Raw genomic sequence first — 25828 nt, 5'->3', positions numbered from 1 at the left:
GCTGCTCAACTTTTATTCGCTTTAAAACTGACACATAATACCACAAATATAAATTATTAGTAATTCATTTGCTGTATTTCTTTTCCTAGCATATTTAGTATTTCTATTAACTATTCTTTCCCTCCCTTATATGTGCCAACAATTCTCATGTGGTTCATGTCTTGCTAATGTTAGTTTACATATTTTAGTTATTTAAATATACAAACCAGATATACGATTTCCTTTAATTATCGCAATATATCCTGAAAACACATTCTTCTTATTCTCACTACACAGTTTTATTTCAGTTGAAGCACATGGCATAATTTGTGGCATGCCATCGTGATATGCAAACAGGAAGCATATGAGACATATTCTCTTGTCGTGCCCTGATCTCTGCCCATTATGAATGTGGTAATCATTGTTAATTGATAATAGTGTAGAGTTGGTCTACAATACATTTTGTTAATAGTAAGTAACTTAATGATAGTTGCACAACATATTTTAACCTTGACAAAAAGAAATTGATAAAATGCTCAAACTTCCTTTAGAAGCTATATTACTTCATTTATTCTTAATTATCTTGTTTGAACCAAGATCCAAATATTCATTCTTTTGGTAAGATTTCTCAATCTTTCTATAAGTAAAAGGTATTCTATGAAGCTCTTGTATTTTACATATGTTGTTAAATTAAATTACTGAATTTAAGGAACGGATTCTCTTTCTGGAAATACTCAGTTTTTCTAGTTCAGTTATAGTCAAATTAAATAAAAATAATACAGTCAAAGAAAGAATGTTATAAAAAAAAATTCTATCATGAGACAAATGAAAACAGTAAAAGCTCTTGCCCAACAGGATTCTTAATAACACGATTTCTATATGTTTTTCATTTTTGTGTATTGGAATTGTGGAGAATGCTTTCCTCACTCTACTATTATTGCTCAGGCTTCGGGATGTTGTAACATTTATTCTTCAGTTGGAAAGATTCATGTTTGATTCCATTTGTGCTGTAAGGAATCTTTATTTCATCTGAAGATTGAGTTAATCATCTCATAGTATTTTGATGATATTGGGGTTTTTCCTTCAGAAAAATGTAGTTATCATCAAATTCCTGGCATGAAATTTTGCATGATGTACAGAATACTATGATAGTACTACACAATTAAGTTTGGATTATTACTAGCTTCCTATTAATAATTTTCTTCCAGATTTTCCTTTTATTTGTCAGGTCTTCAACATGGTCATATCTACCTTTTGGTCTTCTTAGACATTATTAACTCGATCATTTGCCTAAATTTTGGTGGTCTTCTAGATCTTTTCCCTACCATCCTGGCATTAAATAATTGTTTTGCTAACCTTTCTGTTCATTCTGTTTAAGTGACCATATCACCTCAGATTAACTCAGTTCTGACATTCTTGAATGTTAACACTTTCAAGTTCCTTTATAATATTCTGATTTTCAGTATGGTACTGTCATTAATGCTGTCTGTTTACTCTTAATTTTTTTTTATCCTAATCTTATATCTGTGGTCTACATTTCTTTCAACAACTAAAAACAACGAAAATAACATAACCACAACAATAAATTTTAATAAATGCACAGATCAAGCAATTCAAAGAATGGGAATACAAGTTAAATACAACCATGAGATTATTTCACCTAGAAAAACAAGATCTGTTAACAAATTGAAGGCACAGCCATGGGTACACCCCTCTGTGTCTCCACCTTTGGCCAGCTATTTTTGAACCATCTGGAAGATACCTTGTTTTCATCCATTCATCCCCAACCCTCTCTCTCTCTCTCTCTCTAGTTTTGCTATGTTCATGATGCTTTTGCTGTTTCGCCTCATTCTGAAAACGAACTTGATCACTTCCTACATCAGATCAATAGCCTTCACCCACATATTCAGTTCACCATGGAAAAAGAAACTCTTGGACATCCTTCTTATTCACGTCCTCCAATACTTTTTCAGCCAGTGTTTATTGGAAGCCTACCTTTACTGACTGATACATAATATATTTGGGAAGTCAGAGGGAGCCAAATCTGAGGAATATGGTGGATGTTTCAATAATTCAGAGTGCAGATCCCTTAATTTTCCCATTGCCAAAACACCTTTGTGGGCAGGTGCATTGTCCTGATGAAAGATAATTTTTTTTCTTCTGCAAACTGGGTCTTTTCTCACGAATTTTTTCATCTAGTCTGGTTAAAAGATCGGAATAATATTCCGCAATTATTGTTTTACCTTTTTCAAGATAATTAATAAACAAAATGCCTTTAGCATCCCAAAACACCAATGCCATGACCTTTCCTTCTGATGGAACCGACTTTGTCTTCTTTGGTGATGAACAGCTGGCTTCTGTCCACCGTTTGGATTCTGGTATGTAATGGTGAATCCAAGTCTCATCCATAGTAATAAATCGACACGCAAAATCAGTTTTATTCTTGCTAAACACTCTAAGCACTGTTCAGAGATTTTCATGCAAGTGCGTTTTTGATCTGCTGTGAGCAAGTGGCACCCATCCTGCGCGAAACTTTTTCATTTGCAATTCTTCATGCAAAATATATCCCACACGTTCTTTTGAAATGCCTAAAGTCTCAGCAGTTTCATGCACTTTGACTCGCCTGTCATCCAATACCATATTGTGCACTTGATCAATGATTTCTGATGTTGTTACAGTTTTTGGACGTCCTTCACATGGATCATCTTCAAGGCTGGTATGGCCATGTTTAAACTTGGCAGCTCATTTCTTAATTGTCAAAAACGAAGAAAAGGAGTGCCTGTAAACTTTTATGAATTTCGATTGAATTTCTTTTGGCGTTAAACTTTCTTTTACAAAGACTTTTATAATTGCACGATACTCAATTTTATCCATTTCAAGGGATACAGACAACATTTTTGATTCAAACAGCTGTATAAAACAAACTACATGATAGAATGACTTGCAATTTCACATGGATGCTTATGACAGATGTAACAACTTAGAAAAAAAAAATCTCGTCGATAGTATTGCCATCTCTTGTCTGATAACTTTTCAGATCATCCTCTTACAACAAGAACTTTTTGCTACCAAAACTTTAGTGGAATTAAATGGTTACAACCTTCATCAAATCCAACAGATAATTGACTCCTATATTCTAACAACTAATTCTTTGCTGGGTTACATGGTTCCAATCCCTTATATTTCTGGGATCTCTGAACCTATTAGTAGAATTCTGAAGAAGTTGCACCTTAATCCCAACAACAAAATTTCTCATCTGTTATCATCTACAAAAGACAAATTGTTACCTCCAACTGGTGTTTACCAGATCCCTTGCAAATGTAATTTGCCATGCTTTGAACACACAGGCATTCTTTTTTTCTCTGTAGAAAAAAAAGAATTAATGAACATGAATACTATGTTAAATACTTGCAACTGCAAAAATCTAATCTGGCACAGCATAGTTAATACTAAACATCCTGTACGGTGAAGCTTGTCTTCTCCACAGAAGCAGTTTTAAATATGAATGCCTTTTCAAAGAAAGTTGTAAATCCCTTTTACACTGGCCTAACCTGAATCAGAATAATTGTTTCTTTCTCTCTTCCAAAAGTTTGGGAGATTCTCATTTTATGTAAATATGAAAAATGTTTTCTTCAATTATTATTTCTGTAGCACATGGTAACTATTTTTAATTGATAAACCAACTGATGTATTTCTGTTTTTTGAATTGCTTGTTGTTTACACACTGACAGTGTAGTATTAGTTTCAGTACAAAATATCTATGCTTTTCATAAAAGTTTATTACTGTGGTTATCATGTTAGTTTCATTGATTAAACCTTCAAAGATCTTTTAAACCACTTTATTCTAATCCAGCTCTCAGATCTGTAAGTTTAACTTACAGATCTGAGAGCTGGATTAGTTAAACTTAGTGATCCATAAGTTTAAATTGATTGTACTTTGGAGTACAAATATATAAGACTGCTGTATTGGTGAAATTGTGCTTCAGGAAGGAGTGGATGAGATTTGAGATCTATGGGTGATAGTTGACAGTTGAGTGAAGTTTAGAAGGCACAGTGTAAAAGTCATAAAGATGGGGCATTGCATTGCTGCTGTGATAAGGAGATAGTTGTGCCACTGTGTAAATTATTAGTCAGACAAAGCTGTTGTGGACCATTGTACTCAGATTTGGTCACTAGTCTTCACTGTGATGCTGAAGTACAAGAGAGTCCACAGATGAATGACCAAGGCAGTACAGGACTGGACTGTTGATTATTGAGAGAGAGAGAGAGAGAATGAGGTGTATATAAATTGTAGAGTATGATAGATGAAGGGAAAGAGGTGATGTATGAGGAGATTTTACCAGATGAATATAGGGTGGGGGATAAACAAATGAGAGGACATCTTTGAAAGTTGTGTAAAGGTGTAGCGAGGAAGAGATTTTTTTACATGGAGAGCATTAAGGAGCTGATTCTTCAATATGATAAATATGTTGCTAATTAAGTGAATCTTAACCATAATATAATGTCTTTTTTAAGTACTTTAGTGCTCAAGAATATATTTATTTTTTATTTTTGTCTTGTCTTTATCATTTCCTGCTTCTTTTTCCAGAACTGTTTTTTTTTCAACATTTTGCTGCCTTATTATTATTATTACCAGAAACCTCTAACTAGTCAGAGGCTCGTCATGGGACCGACTATCATACCCACTCTTGAATTTGTTTACACTACCTATACTTACCACCGGGGTGCTTAAGGGTCAAAGCTGTATAAATGAGAGGAGACCTCCACATATAGCCTTTAAAGGAATGCAGAGAACCAACCAGGGCTTCTGACCTAATGTCCAATCCTCACCTTCTCGTGGTGCACCCTGTTGAGTATCTACCTGGATACTGAACGAACGAGGATGGGTTGGCAATTTGGGATTTAGCTGACCAAATTGCATTCTTATTGGTTAAACCAAAATAAAAAATGATGGTACAACATGACAAAATTTCATGCCACTGGGGCATCACCTGGTTAAACAAGTCACGCGTTGTTTTTGCCAGGGAACCAGGGTGAACAGCGAAAAGTCAGTTACTGGAACAAATCTGAAAACATCACCAGAGTTAAAGATCGGTACTATCAACATAAGAAGCCTGAATAGCAAAGAAATGGAGCTAGCTGAGGAATTAGATAAGTACCAGATCAACATAATAGGGGTGACTGAAACAAAAAAGACAAAAACTGGTGAGATCTTTCTGAGCAATAAATACAAAATGCACCCTCGAAGGAAAAGAAGGAATAGCCATAGTATTCAACACAAAATACGAGGCTAATCTTCTTGAATGGCAGGCAGTCTCAAGTAGAGTGATGTGGACAAATATGAGAATGGAGAATTGCACAATGATACTTATTTGTGCCACAGAAGGTTCTACTAAGGTAGAAGTGGAGGAATTTTTTGATGCTTTAGAAAAAGCAACTGACACAATGAAAAGGTAAAAGTTGGTCCTTATTGGGGATCTGAATATCAGAGTAGGAAATGATTGTCAGACATACAAAAATATTTTGGGAAAATTTGGAGAAAAGAGCAAAGCTAATAATAATGGCAAATACCTGTTGGATTTCTGCTCAGGACATGGACTGGTTATTACTAACACCATGTTCCAACATAAAAATATGCACAAATTCACATGGAGAGAAGAGGCAAGGAATAAGAAAAGTCTCATTGACTATGTTATTGTGTATAGTGATGTTTACTCTCTGGTGCAGGACACCAGAGTGCACAGAGGATTTGAAACTGGAAGTGATCACAATTTAGTCTTGAGCAAAATAAAATTGAATTTAATATTGAAAAGAATAGCATGTAAGAAAGTCTTAAAGCAAATAAAAGTTGAGCAGCTCTCAGATGTGAACTGTAGACTCAAATGCACAAAGATTATTGAAGAAAAAATGAAAGAGTTTGAGAACAGGAATCAAACCTTGGAGATTTAGTGGCAAACCTTGAAGAAAACCCTGATTGATTCAGCCAGAGAGGCATGTGGTGAGGTTGTCTGCAAGGATAGAATAATCGGAACTCCCTGGTGGACGCAGTAAGTTAAAGAGGCAGTGAAAGAAAAGAAGAAAGCATATTAAAAGTTTTTGGCAAATAAGTCAGCTTGTGCTCTTTGAATACAGAGACAAATGTAAAAAACCTAAACACTGTGTAAAACTAGCTAAACAAAAGTCATGGGAGGACTTTGGCAAGAACATAGAAAATAAATATCAAGAAAGTGACAAAATATTCTGGAGGTTGTTGAAGAAGCTTAGAAATGGAGGAACAAGTGTGCTGTAAAAGGAGTTAGAGATGATAAAGGTGACATGAAAATGGGAGAAAAAGATATCCTTCAAGTATGGAGTAATTACTTCGAAAATTGCTAAATGAAACAAGCAGAGATAACACAGTGGCAAAAAAACGGTCAACCGGCATACAGTCAGGAATACATATCCATACTTGAAGTAGAAAAAACCATCAAAGGCTTGAAATGTGGAAAGGCAGCAGGATTAGATGATATTCGACCAGAAATGCTGAAGTATGTTTGTATAAAAGTCTTACAGTGGCAGCACTGCATAGTTCAGAAGCCCTGAGACAGAGAGACGAAATCCTGATGATTGGAGTAGAGCTCTAATAGTACCCATATATAAAAAGGGAAATAAAACTGAATGTGAGAATTACAGAGGTATTTCCCTACTGAGTGTTCTGGGCATGATTTTTGCCAGTATATTTGCGAAATGGTTGAGAAGAATTGTGGAAGAATAGTTTGGTGAAGATCAAGCTGGATTCAGGCCAAATAGAAGCTGTCAGGATCAGATCTTCACTTTATGACAAATAGTTCAGAAAGCATGGGAATATAACAAAGATCTGTATTTAAGTTTTGTCCATCTGGAAAAGGCATGTGCCAAGAGTGAAGCTATTCAATACACTACAGTTATATGGTATCAATTGGGTATTATAGCAAACAATACTTAGTTCTTTATTTGAGTTGTAAGTCAGCAGTTAGAATTGAAGGAAGTACAGGATGATGGTTTAATGTTAAATCTGGTGTGAGACAAGGATGTACATTATCCCCTCTGTTATTCATTATGTTTATGGATCACATTATGAAGGAAAGTGGTATTAAACAGGATATCAGAATTGGAGATGTTAATGTCAGCTCTTTGCTTTATGTGAATCCGCTACAAGTTTGCAAGATTATCTGACTAAATTGAATAACTGTTGCAATAGATACGGTATGAAGGTAAGCAATAAAAAGACAAAGACAATGAAAATAGGTAGAATCGTTGAAAATGTGAACTGTGTTTTGAACAGAGAACCTGTGGAACAAGTAAAACATTTCAGTTACTTGGGTACGATTTTTATTGAAGATGGTAAATTAAATATGGAAATAGACAACAGATTCAACAAAGCTGATTTATATGGAATAAGAGAGAAATTAGTGGGAACACTAAATTATCTGTATACAAGACAGTGTTCAAACCAGTTTTAACTTATGGATCTGAGAGCTGGGTCAGAAGTAAAACACTTCACCAAAGACTAGAGACTGCAGATATGAGAATCCTGAGAAAGATTAGGGGCATGAACAGATAGCATCAATGGCAATATCGTATTAAAAACTAGGATATTAGGAAAGAACTTGACATTGTTTGCATCCAGGATTGTATTAGCAGAACTAATCTCAGGTGGTATGGTCACTTAAACAGAATGGGAGAGAACTGATTATCAAAACAAATGTTCTCTGCCAGATTGGCAGGAAAAAGACCCAGAGGAAGACCAAGATATAAGTGGACTGATACAGTTAAAAGTGCCTTAGACAATAGAAATATAAGATCTGATAATGTTGGAGTCTTTACAAGTAACAGACTAATTTGGAGGAAAATTGTAGATAGGAAGTTTGTAATGATGTAAATTTTTCATGTAGTACTGTCATATCCTGTAAACTTCTTGAAGGTACATGTCAGGAATTTGATCATGATGAGTATATATATTATTCCTGATTCTATGCCTGTTGAGTTTTTTTTTACCACTGTGCTGTCATTGCTTGTTTCATTTAGCAATTTTTTGAAGTAATTACTTCATACATCAAGAATATCTTTTTCTCCACTTTTCATGTCACCTTTAGCATCTCTAATTCCAACCATGACCAATGTTTTCTTTTTCTTTATATCAGCTTCTTTCTTTCTTATATCTTGAAATATACTTCTTTTTCCATTTTTTTTTCCCGTAGACTTTTTGATTTTGAAATTTTTTTTCCATCACTATACTTGTAGATGCTTGCCATTCAAGAAGTTGTATCTTCATGTTTAGTGCTGTATACTATTGTTACTCTTTTCTTTCACTGATTCTTTTTGCTTGAATATAACAGTTTCTATCTTGAATATAATTTCTATCTTTAAATTAAATTATTTAAATTAAGGGGATTTAATATCCCCTTAATTTAAATAATGTTTATATCACCGCAATGAATCTTATTAGCTCTTTATATTTAAGTAACTTAATGGTTGCACCTCTTTGGAAACTCATAATAAGTTCTTTTCGTTATACACTTTGGTATTAATTTGGTCTAGCTACTCATTGATGAAGCCTCAAAAAAGGCTGAAACTGGTCTGGATAGTGACCTCCCACCATAATGTAATAACAGCATACATTTCCTAGGAAATGTGTTTTTACATTATGGAAAATACCTAAGAATAGCGATCAGAACTTTACCGTCTTTGCTACGAGTTCTCCAGTATTGTACTATGTACTAGGGTCACTTGCATTAGCTCACACTAGTGGTCTCTGATACTTTATAGTTTACTATATTCGGCAAGAAACTCTCTGATTCCAATCTTTGAGTTTCTTATTCGGTTTTAAAACAATGTGGGATTTAATATCCCCTTAATTTAATTAAAGAAGAGTTTTGGTTAGCAAGGATGTAAGAACTAGATTTTTTGCTTGAAGAGTGGTGAATGAGTTGCCAGAGTCATTTGAGTGTTTTGTCTCTGTCAGTGAGCTTAAGGAAAGGTATGCTAGATATTGTGTGGTTAATTTTGGTCTGTTACAATAAGACTTTGAAGTCCATGGACAGCATGTGCCTGCGCAATAATAATAATAATTTGTGTTTAAATTGAAACTAGAAATTAAAAAAACAAAAAAAAACAAATGTGTACCTGAAATCATTAAACAAAGAAAATCGTGAGAAGTTGAACAGAGGAAATAGTCAGAAATAAGATATTAATGATAGAATATAAAGAATTGGTTTGAAAGATTCAAGCACTTGTAATACTTATCCAAGGGATAGAATCGCTTTAACATAGACCTAATTGAGCACTGTGTGTGTGTGTGTGTGTGTGTTTATCACAGTTGTAATTTGTGTTATGTTGATGCTAGTCAGAAAACCAACAAATATAAGTACAATAAGTTATTGATTAAATTAAATTCATTATTGTTTCTATGTTTATACTGTAGAAGTACTGTTATGAAAAGTTCTGGTCTCTACTCAGGTTCCCTGATTATCTAACCATTAGTCAATCGAGCCTGTGTAGCTCAGTGGATGTGCCGTTTGCACACCAGTGCACTTGACCCCACGAAGGAAGACTTTGTTTTGAATCTAGTCTTCGACTAGAGGAAATTTTTCTAAGCCTTTTTTCGACCGGTTCTTGAGTTAGTCGATCTCTGGCATGGGCAAATGGTTTTTTTCCCCGCAAACTTGGGTTTTTCGTCCCGTAAATTCAAGAAAATTGACCATAGAACTCGCATAATTTCAGACATTAAATATATTGTGTTAGGGACCACAAGATGGCGGCACTTGTTGAGCCGTCTCTCTTCACTGCTTACGGCTTAATTAGTGATAGCCTTGGGCCAGCTATCTCTGATTGGCTGCCAGTGGAGATTGACTGCTTAGTCAGTCTCCGAAAGTTATATAGGGCTAGATGGCCTTGTCTTCTCCCTATACGGGAATAAAAGGCATTAGCATATTTTTTTTTAGTATAATACTCTGAGTGGTTAAGATCCCCCCCCCCACCTTCAAAGGATGTACAGGATATTATTATTATTATTATTTCGGGCAACTCCAGGAGTCCTTAGACTTATCGAGGGGAGGCCCACCTATCAACTAGTTTCTGCAACCCACAAATCTTCAACCTGTTCTCATATGGTTCATTCCATAGACCTGTTATCATCTTAGTCACTCGTCTCTGGATCCTCTCCATCTCCTCCCCATCAAGAAGGAACCGAGGTGACCAAATCTGGGCACAGTAATCGAGATGAGGTCTTATCAAGGCTCGGTACAGAGGTACAATAACTTGCTTGTCTCTGCTTGTCAAGGTATTTTTCATGATAATATGATAGTACAGTAAATTATGTTCAGTTGGCATCCACTCTACAGCATATACCCATATTTCAAAAAAAGCGATTTTTTATGGTGTTTCCTTCCCCCTCCCTCACAAAAGGTTTACTGTAAGTTCGGCAATGTTTTTTTTTTACTGATTTTATATTTTTTTTGTATTTCTATTTATTTTTTACATAGTTCAATAATCCTGCTATAAAGACCAAACATGGAACTTTTTTGAGCTTCTGGCCTACAATAAGCAGGGCAGTGGTCTCACACTGGGTGAAGAAATTCATCTCCTATCTAAAGACAATCACAGACATCCAACCCCTCAGCCTATTGGTTGGAGAGTGGATACACTAACCACTCAGCCAACCAGGCTAGCAGCTATATCTGCTATCAGACTATTGACTTACTGCTGTCACCTCAGTGTTGTACAGAGTAATGGAGAATGTCATCAACAGTCATTTTCTTCAACACCTGGAGAAATCAGTGACCACCAATGTGGATTTTGCTACTTGATATTGCCTACACACACATGCCATGGAAAGTTTTGGAAAAGCCTGTGCCATTGCACTTGACATTTCCAAAGCATTTGATAGGATTTGGCATTGAGAGCTTCCGAATAAATTGCCATCATGTGGTCTATCTTCCTTTGTATTGGCAGTTTTACTTTCAGGTTGTTCACTGCATGGAATGGCAGGTGCTTTCTCTCCATATTCCTTATTCATGTAAGGGTTCTAATGTAAGGTCTCTGTTATTTCACTAATCCACTTCTTGATATACACAGTGACCTGCTCACATGCTGCTGTCCAGCCTAAATTAAACACCTCAACTTGAGTAGTCTTTGCTTTATGTGGATGATGTTATACTTCTAAATAAATCTGCTACAAGTTTGCAAGATTCTCTGACTAAATTGAATAACTATTGTAATAGATATGGTTTGAAGGTCAGCAATAAAAAGGCAAAGACAATGAAAATAGGTAGAATCGTTGAAAATGTCAACTGTGTTTTGAACAGAGAACCTTGGAACAAGTAAAACATTTCAGTTACTTAGGCATGATTTTTAGTGAAGATGGTGAATTAAATATGGAAATAGACAACAGATTCAACAAAGCTGATTTATATGGAATAAGAGAGAAATTAGTGGGAACACTAAATTAGCTGTATACAAGACAGTGTTCAAACCAGTTTTAACTTATGGATCTGAGAGCTGGGTCAGAGGTAAAACACTTGACCAAAGACTAGAGACCGCAGATATGAGAGTCCTGAGAAAGATTAGGGGCATGAACAGATAGCGTCAATGGCAATATCGTATTAAAAATGAGGATATTAGGAAAGAACGTGACATTGTTAGCATCCAGGAATGTATGAGCAGAACTAATCTCAGGTGGTATGGTCACTTAAACAGAATGGGAGAGGGAAGATTATCAAAACAAATGTTCTCTGCTAGGTTGGCAGGAAAAAGACCCAGTGGAAGACCAAGATATAAGTGGACTGATACAGTTAAAAGTGTCTTAGACGATAGAAATATAAGATCTGATAATGTTGGAGTCTTGACAAGTAACAGACTAATTTGGAGGAAAATTGTAGATAGGAAGTTAGTAATGATGTAAATTTTTCATGTAGTACTATCATATCCTCTACACCCCTTGAGGGTACACATCAGGAATTTGATGATGATGAACTTGAGTATTCAGTCCTCAAACATTAACGCAGGGTATAAATCCTCTTGAATCGTACTTCAAGAGAATAAGATGCAAGAACTCACAGAATGAAAATGAGTACCCTGCTGCCAGCTGTCATCTGTGCAGTGGATTGCAAAAATTTAGGACAGTTGTTACTTTTAAATGATAACTGGCAGACAGCAAAAGACCTGCATCTTGGTCTGTATTTCAGAAAAATATGGTAAAATACACATCTTTACTATGTTATTTGTTACCTCTTCAAATCCAAATATATATGCTATTAGCACTTACAAAGAAGTTGTGTTATTTGCTACTTCTTCAAATCTATATATACTATTGCCACTTATATAGAAGTCATGAGGATGTCACAACATTTTCCTTTGGTTTGAAAGACCTAGATTTGAATTCTATCTAGGATGTGAGAAACTGTTATAAGGATTTATCAACTGAAGGTGAATTAGAGAGACTCAGGGAAATGGCAGAGTTTCCTCTTCAAGAGACTAAGGTCCTTTCATCCCACAAAATGGAAAAACTGGCTGGAAAATGCATGTAGGCAGTAGACATATATGTTGACTTTATAGTCTAGTCTTAGTTGCTTTTACCGTAATTTCAGTCAGCCCAGTCCTAATTTCCCTTCCCTGCCTCATCTATAAAATGTACCTCAGTACTATAAGTACCTTCTAAATAATTATAGATATTTGAGTTATCAGCACAAATAGAATTCTCTTATAGTACATTCACAACCAGGGGTCCAGAAATTCACTTGCCCACTCACAGTTGTCAGAGGCAAGTGGTGAGTGAATCTTTTGCCTTGTTTTCTTCACATGATTTACACTTTTTTTTTTTCCTTCATTTTTAAACATCTCATTCACTATCAAATTATTTGATCATTGGTGGTTTCCAATGAATGTAATAAAAAAAGTTTTATTTTTAACAAGGAGATACTATCTTCTGCGATTAATTTAATAAGTTAATTCCTTTGTAGACTGTTTGTCACTGCCAAACGTCATTGTTGACAATGTGTCTCGCTGCTGTTTCCAAAATTTGAAATAATTCCAGTTTATGACAACAGGTGGCACTATTTAAATTCTATTATTTAAGGGACAAAATCATGAAAAGATGAGTTAGAAGCTGGATCACATTATTGATCATGACATCATGAAAAATAAATCTGGCTCTGTTGGTGCTAATGCTTTTAGCATTAGCAATGTTTTCTGTTGTTTTCATAAATTTTATTATTTGTCTTTCCTACTGAATTATTTTTATGGATAATTGATATAAATTCACCTTTCATTATGGCAATAAATAAAAGAAAATGCAAACTATACATTTTAGTTTTTTGAATCTGCAAATTCCAATAGTAAGAGACCACAAAGTATTAAAAACACTGGAGGTAAAAAGTTCTTTTGTGTTATCAGCTAAAACAAAGACTTGATTTACAAGTCTTTGTAAGATTTACAAGACATGGCTCAAGGAATTCAAGTAATTGTACTGTGAAGATAATGTATAAAAATATCCCCAGGCTGTGGGTAGAAACTCTATGTTACTACAAGATTTTCAAGGCCCTTTCAGAGTGGAGATACTTACGGTTTATGAAACATTCAATTTTCACCAAAAAAAAAAACTGTGATATAGATTTGTCATGAAATTCATCTTTAGCCAAAGAAAGATGGTCTCTAAAAAGTGCCTTTTTAATAAAGCTAAATTCAATAAACCAATTTCCTGACTACAAAATCTTCAAAGGCCAAGTAGTCAAATTATTGCATTGCACCTAATTTGAATTTTGTTTTAAGCAGTATCAAAATGACATGACAAAGATTTGTTTCAGTTGTTACTGATGTCATTGAACAATCCAAAAATTAAGGAACTCAAAGACTCCAGCAGTGAATCTTTTTCTAAATAGTTCATATGAAAAGAAACTTGTCTCTTATATGAGATGAGTAGATAAAATTCAGAAGAGGTAATTTCCTACATAATTTTTTACAGAATTCCTCTCCAAAACTCAGCTATGGTGTACTTTGATAGAACAGAGAATGAAATGAACAAAGCTTTCTTGCTATAGGACTGGTAACTGGTTAGCAGGCATTTGGAACAGAAGTAGCATTTAACATGCTGGAAAAAAATAATGGATGAATTAATGAGAGACATGTATGTGAGATCTTGCAAATTATTGCACATAATTTGAATTTGGCTGTTCTTTAAATATTATATTAAAGATGTTCCCTTTGTTAATGAAATTGAAACAGTGATATATATATATATATATAAACACACACACCCCTACCTTTTTTACCAGAATTCATAGTGCAGGCAAGTAAAATTTTTTGGGGTCTAGTAGATTTAAGTGGTATTTCTGCAGCCCCAGTCACAACCAAAACGTCAATATGAATATGAAATTTTCATTAAATGCGGAATTACTTTGATTGTATATAAATGTTTTGCATTTTTATAAAGCTTTCAACTTTACCCCTTGTTTATTGTAGATTGAATAAATGTCATTGAGAATTTTTGATTTTAGTAAGTTCATTATTTATCTTTAATAGGTTTTACATATTTAATAATTTAAATTTTATAAAACTTTTGTTGTTGTGTTCTAGAGAATTCGTGAAATGGAAATGATATTGGATCGTTTACGAGCATGTGTGGTGACAAAGTACTATGCTACAGGACAGATAGATCAGGTATTTCCATATTAGATTTTGAAGAAATACAAACGCTTTGGATTTTTAGCTCTCAGTAGTTACTAAATAGCTAGTAATTGTTCTTCCATTACAGTTAATGCTTTGGTTAAAATCTTTTAACAAGTGACATTGCTGTTATTGTCGTGTCATGCAAAGTACTTCAAGTGCATCAATCATGCACACAAGAGGTTGCAATAATTATAGCACATTAGTGCATATGTGTGTGTTTGAGGCATTAAGAGAGAAGACCTTTCACATAGCTGCAAAGAGGTCTTCTCTCTTAATCCCTGCTCAGAGAATAGCAGTCAAATGGGAGAGCAAGAGAAAGTGGTTTGCTGGGTCTAATCTGGTCTTATGATAATTTACTTTTAATCTTCTATTTCAGTTCTGTGATATAAAGGAGTTTGATTTCACATCACAGTATATAAAGAAGATCACTGTTCAACCTATTAGCTCAAATTCATGACATAGGAAACAACATAGACAACAATAAGTTCGATGTCTTAGCTTTAAAAGAAAATTATTCCATCTGTTATATGTTTATTTGTGACCTCCACATATTTCATTGCTTCTGTAGTGCAATTGGAAGAACTGTGATTGATTGTGCCCATTAATCAGAAATGACCTGAATTCCATTCTTATTGTGGCAACAGGACTTTTTGTGTTTCTTTTTTCAGTTGAAAGTGAGTTAGCCAATCTCATATGGAGATAGCAGAATTTTTCTTTCTGAAAACTCAGGTGTTTCATTCTTGTATACAGGCAAATTGGCCAGAGAACCTACACAATTTACAGACAAATTACATTGCAACAACTAGTAGGTTTATATTGGTTTTATAAGATAGTGTTGTACTTTCCTGTATTGGGCTTCATGGCTCTGGTATCATCCTATGATAAATTAACAAATGTATTTCATTTAACTTTTTAGGGTAATTCCACATATGAGAAGTTGTTTAACCTATCTATATCACGTTATACTAGTTCTGTGTGCAGATAGAATTATATTTAAGAATAGGGCGTACCATGGAATTGGAAAAAATTAAAATTAATTAAATTTTATTTTAATTATAATTATTAAATAATAAATAAAAATAAATATTAAATAATTAATATATAAAAAATAATTAATTTAATTAATTAAAAAATCGAATTTTTATTAAAAATATGCATTTTTTGCATATTTTTATGAAACAGATAATTTTTTTTAGTTCAGATTTGCTACAGATATTCTATCATGTCTATTGGAGATGTTAATGTCAGCTCTTTGCTTTATGCGGATGATGTTATACTTCTAAATAAATCCGCTACAAGTCTGCAAGATTCTCTGACTAAATTGAATAGCTGTTGTAATAGATATGGTATGAAGGTCAGCAATAAAAAGACAAAGACAATGAAAATAGGCAGAATCACTGAAAATGTCAACTGTGTTGTGAATGGAGAACATGTGGAACAAGTAAAACATTTCAGCTACTTAGGCACGATTTTTACTGAAGATGGTAAATTAAATATAGAAATAGACAACAGAATCAGCAAAGCTGGTATGGTGGGAAGTCAATTGAATATGGAATAAGAAAGAAATTAGTTGGAACAATAAATTGGCTGTATACAAGACAATGTTCAAACCAATTTTAACTTATGGATCTGAGAGCTGGGTCAGAAGTAAAACACCTGACCAAAGACTAGAGACCGCAGATATGAGAGTCCTGAGAAAGATTAGAGGCGTGAACAGATGGCATCAATGGCAATATCATATTAAAAATGAGGATATTAGGAAAGAACTTGACATTGTCAGCATCCAGGAATGCGTTAGCAGAGCTAATCTCAGGTGGTATGGTCACTTAAATAGAATGGGAGAGGAAAGATTAGCAAAACAAGTGTTCTCTGCCAGGTTGGCAGGAAAACGACCCAGAGGAAGACCAAGATATAGGTGGATTGATACGGTACAAAGTGCCTTAGATGATAGAAGTATAAGATCTGATAATGTTGGAGTCTTGACAAGTAACAGACTGATTTGGAGGAAAATTGTAGATAGGAAGTTAGTAATGATGTAATTTTTTTAATGTAGTATTGTCATATCCTGTACATCCTTTGAGGGTACATGGCAGGAATTTGATGATGATGTCTATTAAGCAATATAAACTATAATTATTGAGCAAATATCAGTTCCTTTAAAGCTATGAAATTTAATTTGTCCATATAATGATTATTACACAAATCTTGCATATTTGAAAAATAAACTTTAAAAATGAAAATACATATCAATGATTATAATTTTAGTTCAATATATTCTGGATATATTAAGCTGTGTTAGAAAAAAAAATTAATATTCTAGGACTAATAGTTTTTAAGATATCTTGCCAAAACCAGCTGCAATGTGTTAAAATTTAAATACCAGAGAAAAATCAATTTAAAATATTATATCTATACTTTATTATTATTCTATGAATATTTAACAGCCTTGAAAATGCACTCAAACACATCAGTTAGTGGTGGCTATCGTGTTGTAAGTTTTGCTCTGATTGGCTTATTTCAAAGTAGCTTACAATATAGCAATGGTAGCAAGAACCAATAAAATTTCTTCTCACAATTGATTTTTCTTATGAAACTGGTGTTATAGAGCTTTTAAATCTACATAATTTTTAAATTTTTTAATTCTGACAATTACAAGCAAAGCTATAACAATTGAAAGTTTTTGCATATTTAATGAGCATTTAAATGATAAATATAAAGTTAAAGATAACTCAAAATGTAGGAAGTTTTTGAGTACGAAAATTACGGAACATATTCTTTAGTATATATTTTATAAAAACAAAAAAAAAAATTTTTTTTCTTTTTATAATATTTCTTTTTGGATAGCAGTAGGCAGAGTGAGTGTGAGAGAGAAAATGAGGAAAGTATCATCATCAAATTCCTGACATGTACTCTTAAGAGGTATATAGGATATGATAGTACTACATGAAAAATTTACATCATTACTAACTTCCAATCTACAATTTTCCTCCAAATCAGTCTGTTACTTGTCAAGTCTCCAACATTTTCAGATCTTATATTTCTATCGTCTAAGACACTTTGTACCGTATCAATCCACCTATATCTTGGTCTTCCTCTGGGTCTTTTTCCTGCCAACCTAGCAGAGAACACTTGTTTTGCTAATCTTCTCGCCCATTCTGTATAAGTAACCTGAGATTAGCTCTGCTAACGCATTCCTGGATGCTGACAATGTCAAGTTCTTTCCTAATATCCTCGTTTTTAATATCATATTGCCATTGATACCATCTGTTCACGCCTCTAATCTTTCTCAGGACTCTCATATCTGCAGTCTCTAGTCTTTGGTGAAGTGTTTCACTTCTGAACCAGCTCTCAGATCCATAAGTCAAAAGTGGTTTGAACACTGTCTTGTATACGGCTAATTTAGTGTTCCCACTAATTTCTCTCTTATTCCATATGAATTTATTCAATTGACTTCCTACCATACCAGCTTTGTTGATTCTGTTGTCTATTTCCATATTTAATTTACGATCTTCACTAAAAATCGTGCCTAAGTTGCTGAAATGTTTTACTTGTTCCACAGGTTCCCCGTTCACAACACAGTTGACATTTTCAACAAGTCTATATATTTTCATTGTCTTTGTCTTTTTAATGCTGACCTTCATACCATATCTATTACAACAATTATTCAATTTAGTTAGGGAATCTTGCAAACTTCTGGTGGATTTATTTAGAAGAATAACATCGCCTGCATAAAGCAAAGAGCTGACATTAACATCTCCAATTCTGATTTCATGTTTAATACCACTTTCCTTCATAATGTGATCCATATAGATAATGAATAACAGAAGGGATAATGTACATCCTTGTCTCACACCAGATTTTTAATTAAACTATCATCCTGTACCTCTTTCATTTCTAACTGTTGACTTACAACTCAAATAAAGACTAAGTATTGCTTCATATAATGCCCCATTGACACCATATAACTAGCGTATTGAATAGCTTCTCTCTGGCACCTTGTCATATGCCTTTTCCAGACCAACAAAACTTAAATACAGATTTTTGTTATATTCCCATGCTTTCTCAACTATTTGTCATAAAATGAAGATCTGATCCTGACAGCCTCTATTTGCCCTGAATCCAGCTTGTTCTTCACCAAGTTTTTCTTCTCAATTTTTCTCAACCGTTTCTCAAGTATACTTGCATAGATCTTGTCAGGAACACTCAGTATGGAAATACCTTTGTAATTCTCACATTCAGTTTTATTTCCCTTTTTATATATGGGTACTATTAGAGCTCTACTCCAATCATCAGGAATTCATCCCTCTTTCCAGGCTTTCTGAACTATGCAGTGCAGCCACTGTAAGACTTTTATTCCACCATGTTGAGAGGTGGTTACAGGGTTGACACTGGGGAGTTCTTTCACTTGGTTGAACAGTGGGAAAGAGTGATGACAAGAGGCCATCCCTGGAAGTTACGAAAGGAAACTGTGAGCAAGAGGGTGAGGAGTGGTTTCTTTGCATGGAGGGTGGTTGAGCCGTGGAGTGCATTGCCTGACAGTGTGGTGAGGGCGAGAACGGTCAATGAGTTTAAGGAGTGGTATGATAGACTTTGTGTTTCTTAGGGGGGATCCTCCCCCTCGATGAGTCTTGACAGACTTTATGTTCTTGTGAAGGACCTCCCACGATGAATCTTTTGACTCCATGGAGGCCTGAATAATAACAATAATAATAATAATACTTCAGCATTTCTGGTCGAATATCATCTACTCCTGCTGCCTTTCCACATTTCAAGCCTTTGATGTCTTTTTCTACTTCAAGTATGGATATGTATTCCTGACTGTATGCCTTTTGAGTGTTTTTTACCACTGTGCTATCACTGCTTGTTTCATTTAGCAATTTTTTGAAGTAATTACTCCATACTTCAAGGATATCTTTATCTCACATTTTCATGTCAGCTTTATCATCTCTAACTCCTTTTACAGCATACTCGTTCCTCCATTTCTAAGCTTCTTCAACAACCTCCAGAATATCTTTCCACCTTCTTGATATTTATTTTCTATGTTCTTGCCAAAGTCCTCCCATGACTTTTGTTTAGTTAGTTTTACACATTGTTTTGATTTCTTGCATTTGTCTCTGTATTCTCTAAGAACAAAAGCGGACTTATTTGCTGGGAACTTTTGATATGCTTTCTTCTTTTCCTTCACTGGCTCTTTAACTTCCTGTGTCCACCATGGAGTTCTGATTTTTCTGTCCTTGCAGACTACTTCACTACATGCCTCTCTGGCTGAATCAATCAGGGTTTTCTTCAAGGTTTGCCACTGAATCTCCAAGGTTTGGTTCCTGTTCTCAAACTCTTTCATTTTTTCTTCAATAATCTTTGTGTATTTTAGTCTACAGTTCACATCTGAGAGCTGCTCAACTTTTATTTGCTTTAAAACTTTCTTACATGTTATTCGTTTCAATATGAAATTCCGTTTTATCCTGCTCAATACTAAATAGTGATCACTTCCAGTTTCAAATCCTCTGTGCACTCTGGTGTCCTGCACCAGGGAGAAAACATCACTATCAACAATAACATAGTCAATGAGACTTTTCTTATTCCTTGCTTTTTCTCTCCATGTGAATTTGTGCACATTTTTATGTTGGAACATGGTGTTAGTAATAACCAGTCCATGTCCTGAGCAGAAATCCAACAGGTATTTGTCATTATTATTAGCTTTGCTCTTTTCTCCAAATTTTCCCAAAATATTTTTGTATGTCTGACAGTCATTTCCTACTCTGCTATTTAGATCTCCAACAAGGACCAACTTTTCCTTTTTCATTGTGTCAGTTGCTTCACTGTTCGTCCTGGTTCCCTGGCAAAAACAACGGGGGGTCTTGTTTAACTGGGCGATGCCCCAACCATCATGAAATTTTGTCATGTTGTACCATCATTTTGTATATTGGTGTAAGCCAATAAGAACACAATTTGGTCGGCTAAATCCCAAATTGCCAGCCCATCCTTGTTCGTTCAGTATCCAGGTAGATACTCAACAGGGTGCACCACGAGAAGGTGAGGATTGGACATTAGGTCAGAAGCCCTAGTCGGTTCTCTGCATTCGTTTAAAGACTATGTGGAGGTTTCCTCTCAGTTATACAGCTTTGACCCTTATGCAAATTTCTGTGGTTTAGCATTTCTTTGGGAAGTTTTCGGTATCGAGACCATGTTGTGATGTAAATAAAGAGTTTAATGAAAATAAGCAATTAAAACCTGACAAGTTTCATAAGTTGTAAGACTTACATCATTATCAGAGATACTGGTACATAAAAGCTTTGCACAACAAAAGCCTGTTAACAATTAATTACACATATTACATGTTTATGATAACTTCATAACTGTTACATATAATTGATTAACCAGAATATAAATGGTTAATTTATTACTCTATGCATGTTGGAACATTGCTAGGTTGTTGCTATCATGCTCTCTGGTATCACGTGTGTTATATCCTTTTCCATATACAGAAAACCTACCACAGCAGGAAGATTTTTAAATGCTGCTTTACACCACTATCTATTACAAAAGGTAGGCATAATTAAAACTTTATGAGACAGGACATTCAGTATATCAAGCACGTGAATTAAAAGGAATGAAGAACTACACTACCTGAAACCGAATCTCACACTTAATGGTTATGAATCCAAGTGATCAGAAAAATTCTTAATACATCTCCTTGAACTCCCTTATTTACACAAGATTTTCAAGAATGCAATCATGCTGCCTTACATAAAGAATGTCACAGACAAAGTAGCTGCATTGCTCTGCAAGTACAACGTAAAAGTGGCTTTTTTTTTACTTTTACAAAAAAATTGTCAAGATTTCTACATCCACAAAAACCTCTACATCACCCCATGAAAAAAACAGAATGCAATCATGCTGCCTTATATCAAGAATGTCACAGACAAAGTCGCTGCATTGTAAAAGTGGCTTTTTTACCTTTACAAAAAAAAGTCAAGATTCCAAAAACCTTCACATCAGCCCATGAAAAAACCAGGCACCTGTGAGATTCATTGCTCTTGTGACATTTGTTATACAGGCCAGACAGGAGGGTCAGAAAAGATCCGCATGTCTGAACATGCAAGATGTTGAAAAAAGAAGAGAGCATAAATCAAGTCTGGCATTTCACACAACTACTGGCTATCAAGTACTTTGGCAACAAACAAAAATGCAATATATTGATCGTAACTGTTTTACAAGAAAATTTATATTGAAAGTTTATTTTTCACTTGGTCATACGATAATAAATTTAGTTTAATCCTTTATCCAAGTGTGTGCAAACAAAGTTTGCACCTGAAAGTATCTTCAGGACTGGGGTAAAGTGGTACAACACCAGGCGACTCCTTGCAAAGGTGGAGCAAGCTACCAACACTCCTATCTCAGTATCTCCCATAATGCAAAACACATCTCCTTGCAGATATGTATAATGTTATGCATTAAGGGAAGGGCCACTACCCAGACTAGTTTCGACCTTTATTGAGGTCTCTTCAGTGGGAGCCAGGCCCAAGTGGAGATACCAAGGCAGAAGCATTAGCAAGGTCATCTCCTCCTATAGGAGCTGCCAAATGGTGTGCCACCTTTTTATTAAATTACTCTAGATTTAGAGAAAGATGTTGAAAGTTTATTTTTCACTTGGTCAGACTATAATAAATTTAGTTTAATCCTTTATCTAAGTGTGTGCAAACAAAGTTTGTGCCTGAAAGTATCTTCAGGACTGGGGTAAAGTGGTACAACTCATGGCAACTCCAGCAAGGAGTTCCTGGTGTTGTACCACTTTACTCCAGTCCTGAAGATACTTTCAGGCGCAAACTTTGTTTGCACACACTTGGATAAAGGATTAAACTAAATTTATTAAAGAAAATTTATAGAAGCCTCAGAAATGTTGGATCCCTACACAACGCAATAAAAATCGAGTAAAAATACTTTTAAAAATTAATTTTACAAGTATGGTCTGCTTTCATCAAAAATTTAACTGCCAAGGACCCAGGATATAATAGCATGCATGATACCACAGATAATGATAGCAACAATAGCAATGTTCCAACATGCATACAGTAATGAATTTATCATTTGTATTCCGATTTATCAATTCTACTTAAGTGGGATAAACTGAAGAAGATGATTCTGGTTTATCAATACAGTTGTGAAGTTATCAAAAACATCTAATATGTGTAATTAATTATTAATAGGCTTTTGTTATGTAAAACCTTTATGTACCAGTACCCCTGATGATGTAAGTCTTATGACTTACGAAACTTATTGGATTTTAATTTTTTATTTTTATTAAACTCTTTATTTACATCATAATGTGGTCTCAATACTGAAAACTTCCCACAGAATGAGGAAAATAGTTTGTTCTGTGAGCTGAGATGGATAACTGCATTATTGAACATGGTCACTGTTCTGATGAACAGTGACCATGAGAAATGCAGGAAGCAGCCACTGAAAATGAAAGTAATGAATTGATGAGAGAGATAGGTCATTATCAATCTTATTGCTGTCTTCTGCATACTGAGTAGTCAAGAATTTTTAAGAAACTCTTGGATGCACCATTCAATATATGAACCAGAATACCATGCTTGGTAAAAGTAGCTAAAAAAGTCATGGAAGGATTTTCAGAAAATAGATAGATCCACAGCCTTTGCAGTAAACTCTCAATTTAATGGACATAATTTGACAAATAAATACAGATAATTAATTAATTAAAAAAAAAATAATAAATAATACGATGGTTAATCAGAAGCGATCGGCAGTGTTTATAAATTGCACTTCGGATATATTTGCATATATTCGTAATATTTTGTGCGCACTTGTAATAGTTCATGCACGTGCATGTGCTTTGGTTTGGTAGCATAGTATCAGTAGTGTTGCTAGCACAAAACACGTGGTGTTTAGGGTGTTGCTGGAGTAATTTTTAGTTAAACTATTATTAATCATTATTAATATCAGTTAATATGTCTGGTGTTAAAAGAAAACAAGTAAACTTTGACGATAGCACAGAAACTTAAGTTACTAAGTAATATGTAATGTGGTGCATCTGTTGCTCATGTTTGTGAACTTGATTGGGTGAAAAAGCAGACAGTTTCGGACATAAAATAAATACAAACTTACTCAGTTTTTGCTAAAATATAGTGTTGAGCTCCAAAAGTGGTTTCACTATGGCAGGTAAGAAACATGAATTTGGCCAAGCATAAGAATTTAGAAGGGCCAAGTGGTTTCGTTCAACAGCGTCTAGTGGCATTGTTGTTCGTAGTGTTGAACTAAGGTCAGCTGCTGAAATACTGCACAACACATGAACATATAGTTCCAATCGACTGATGGGTGGCTTTGTGGTGAAGTACTGAGCACTGATATCGAACAAGTTGAACCCTTCAGAAAATACATGAATGAAGTCATTGAATCTGAGGGTTTTATTTGTCTCAAGTTTACAATGCAGATGAGACCAGCCTGTTCTGTCATGCTGTTCCCCAAAATACCCTTGCAAACAAACATGAGATTAGCATGCCTGGCCACAAATTAAACAAGGAGTGCATTTCAACCCTACTTTGTGCTAATGCCGATAGCACACATTGCCTCAAGCTGATGGTAGCCGGAAGAACACAAAAGCCTCGTGCTTTGAAGAATGTTGTGAACCAGTTGCCTGTCATCTATTCCAGCTCAAGGAATGCCTGGTTTACAAGTGACTTTTTTCCGACTGGTTTTCAATCACTTCATACCTTGGCAGTTATGCACTTCATATGTGAAGTGCATAACTGCCAAGAAGAGGTCTTGAAAAATCTCTCTTGAAGATGTAAAAGGTATTTTACTACTTGATAATGCATCAGCCCATCCTAATGCTGAGAAGTTGGTTAGTAGGAATGGAAGAATAAAATGTATTTTCCTTCCTCCAAACACACCACTTCTATAATACAGCCTATAGACCATGGAGTCACTGTTGCCTGCAAGAGGTTGTATAAGAAGAAGTTTCTTGAAGAGGTTATGGTTGTCTTGGAGAATTGAAACGATCCCAAAGAAGACACAAGAGGAGCCAGTAACACTTCAAAATTTGTGCACATACAACATGAAGTCTGCCATCTTTAATTTTGCTGCTGCTTGGAAGGGGATGAAGACTACAACATTGGCTAATGGCTGAACCAAGTAACTGAACGGAAGTGAAAACCAGAATACGATTTCAGAAGTTTTGAAACTTCTGATTTCCGTGAAACTTTGATGCAAGTTGGTGATAATGTCAGTGAGAATGACATTGAACAATGGCTAGACATCGACGAGGGCAACCCAGTCTACCAAATTCTCAGCCAGGAAGAGATTGCTGGAGGTATTCTATGGGACAATCAGGAGGTTGACAATGAGGAATTAGAAGCGGTTCCAGCTGGTCTAAAACCATCGGTGATTAGAGAACACATGGACGACATCATATTCATAGGCGCATCTTCAGATCCAGAGGTGATTGCTTATTACAACATTTTCGGCAATTTTGATCATTAATTATTAAGAAACAGTATAAAAGTGGAAAGCAACTGCAACTTGATGCTTTTTTCAAGCCCAATCCTCAGTAAAATGGTATTTACATAAAAATTTTCTCATTTAAATATATTAATACTGTACCACTGAAAGTGTTTTATTTTCAATATTATTATTATTATCTGAGACCTCCAGGGAGTCAAGGACTCATCGATGGAGGCTGTAAATTACCCATCCCAACTATCATACCTTCCCTTAAATTCATTTACACTAGATGCATGACCCTTAGCTCCTAATAGTCAATGGACAACCCTTAGCCCTTAATAGTCCATTAAATCGTGAGTTTACTGTATTTCAAAAGTTACTAAGAATTTGGAAGAAAGAGCCACAAAACCATTGGAGATAATGATGAAGGTGATGTAGTAACTGATAATAAAGATATTTTGGATATTGCAGCAGCTAGTTAAAATCACTTTGATTAATTTAGCATTGTGCATTGTTGCACAGTAATATCTTATGTTTGTGTGTATGTAATACTTTTATAAAGGTAAGCCTTAAAAAAAAAAAAAAACTTTTATAAACTTCCCTTATGCAGGCTTCAGATCCACAGACTTTGCAGTAAATAAGCAGTGACTTTTAAAAACTTTAAAAAACTGATCCACTAAAGAGGTAATATCAACTTCTGATG

General features: G+C 34.7%; 1 protein-coding gene across 2 annotated transcripts in view; it reads left to right on the top strand.

Moving 5' to 3' along the window:
- D12 (YEATS domain containing 2 homolog D12) overlaps window positions 1–25828 on the top strand; it is a 285709-nt gene that overhangs the window by 19027 nt on the left and 240854 nt on the right. For both annotated transcript variants that reach the window (XM_090412193.1, XM_090412192.1), the window contains exon 3: window positions 14569–14652. In XM_090412193.1, coding sequence (XP_090268319.1) covers window positions 14569–14652 — 84 coding nt within the window. The remainder of the gene's footprint in view (window positions 1–14568; window positions 14653–25828) is intronic.

The sequence above is a fragment of the Typopeltis vanoorti genome, chromosome 22 (assembly GCF_054136105.1).
Source record: "Typopeltis vanoorti isolate ZY-2024b chromosome 22, IOZ_Tvanoo_1.0, whole genome shotgun sequence".
In the NCBI taxonomy this organism is placed as follows: Eukaryota; Metazoa; Arthropoda; class Arachnida; order Uropygi; family Thelyphonidae; genus Typopeltis; species Typopeltis vanoorti.
This window is presented reverse-complemented; position numbering and strand designations above follow the sequence as displayed.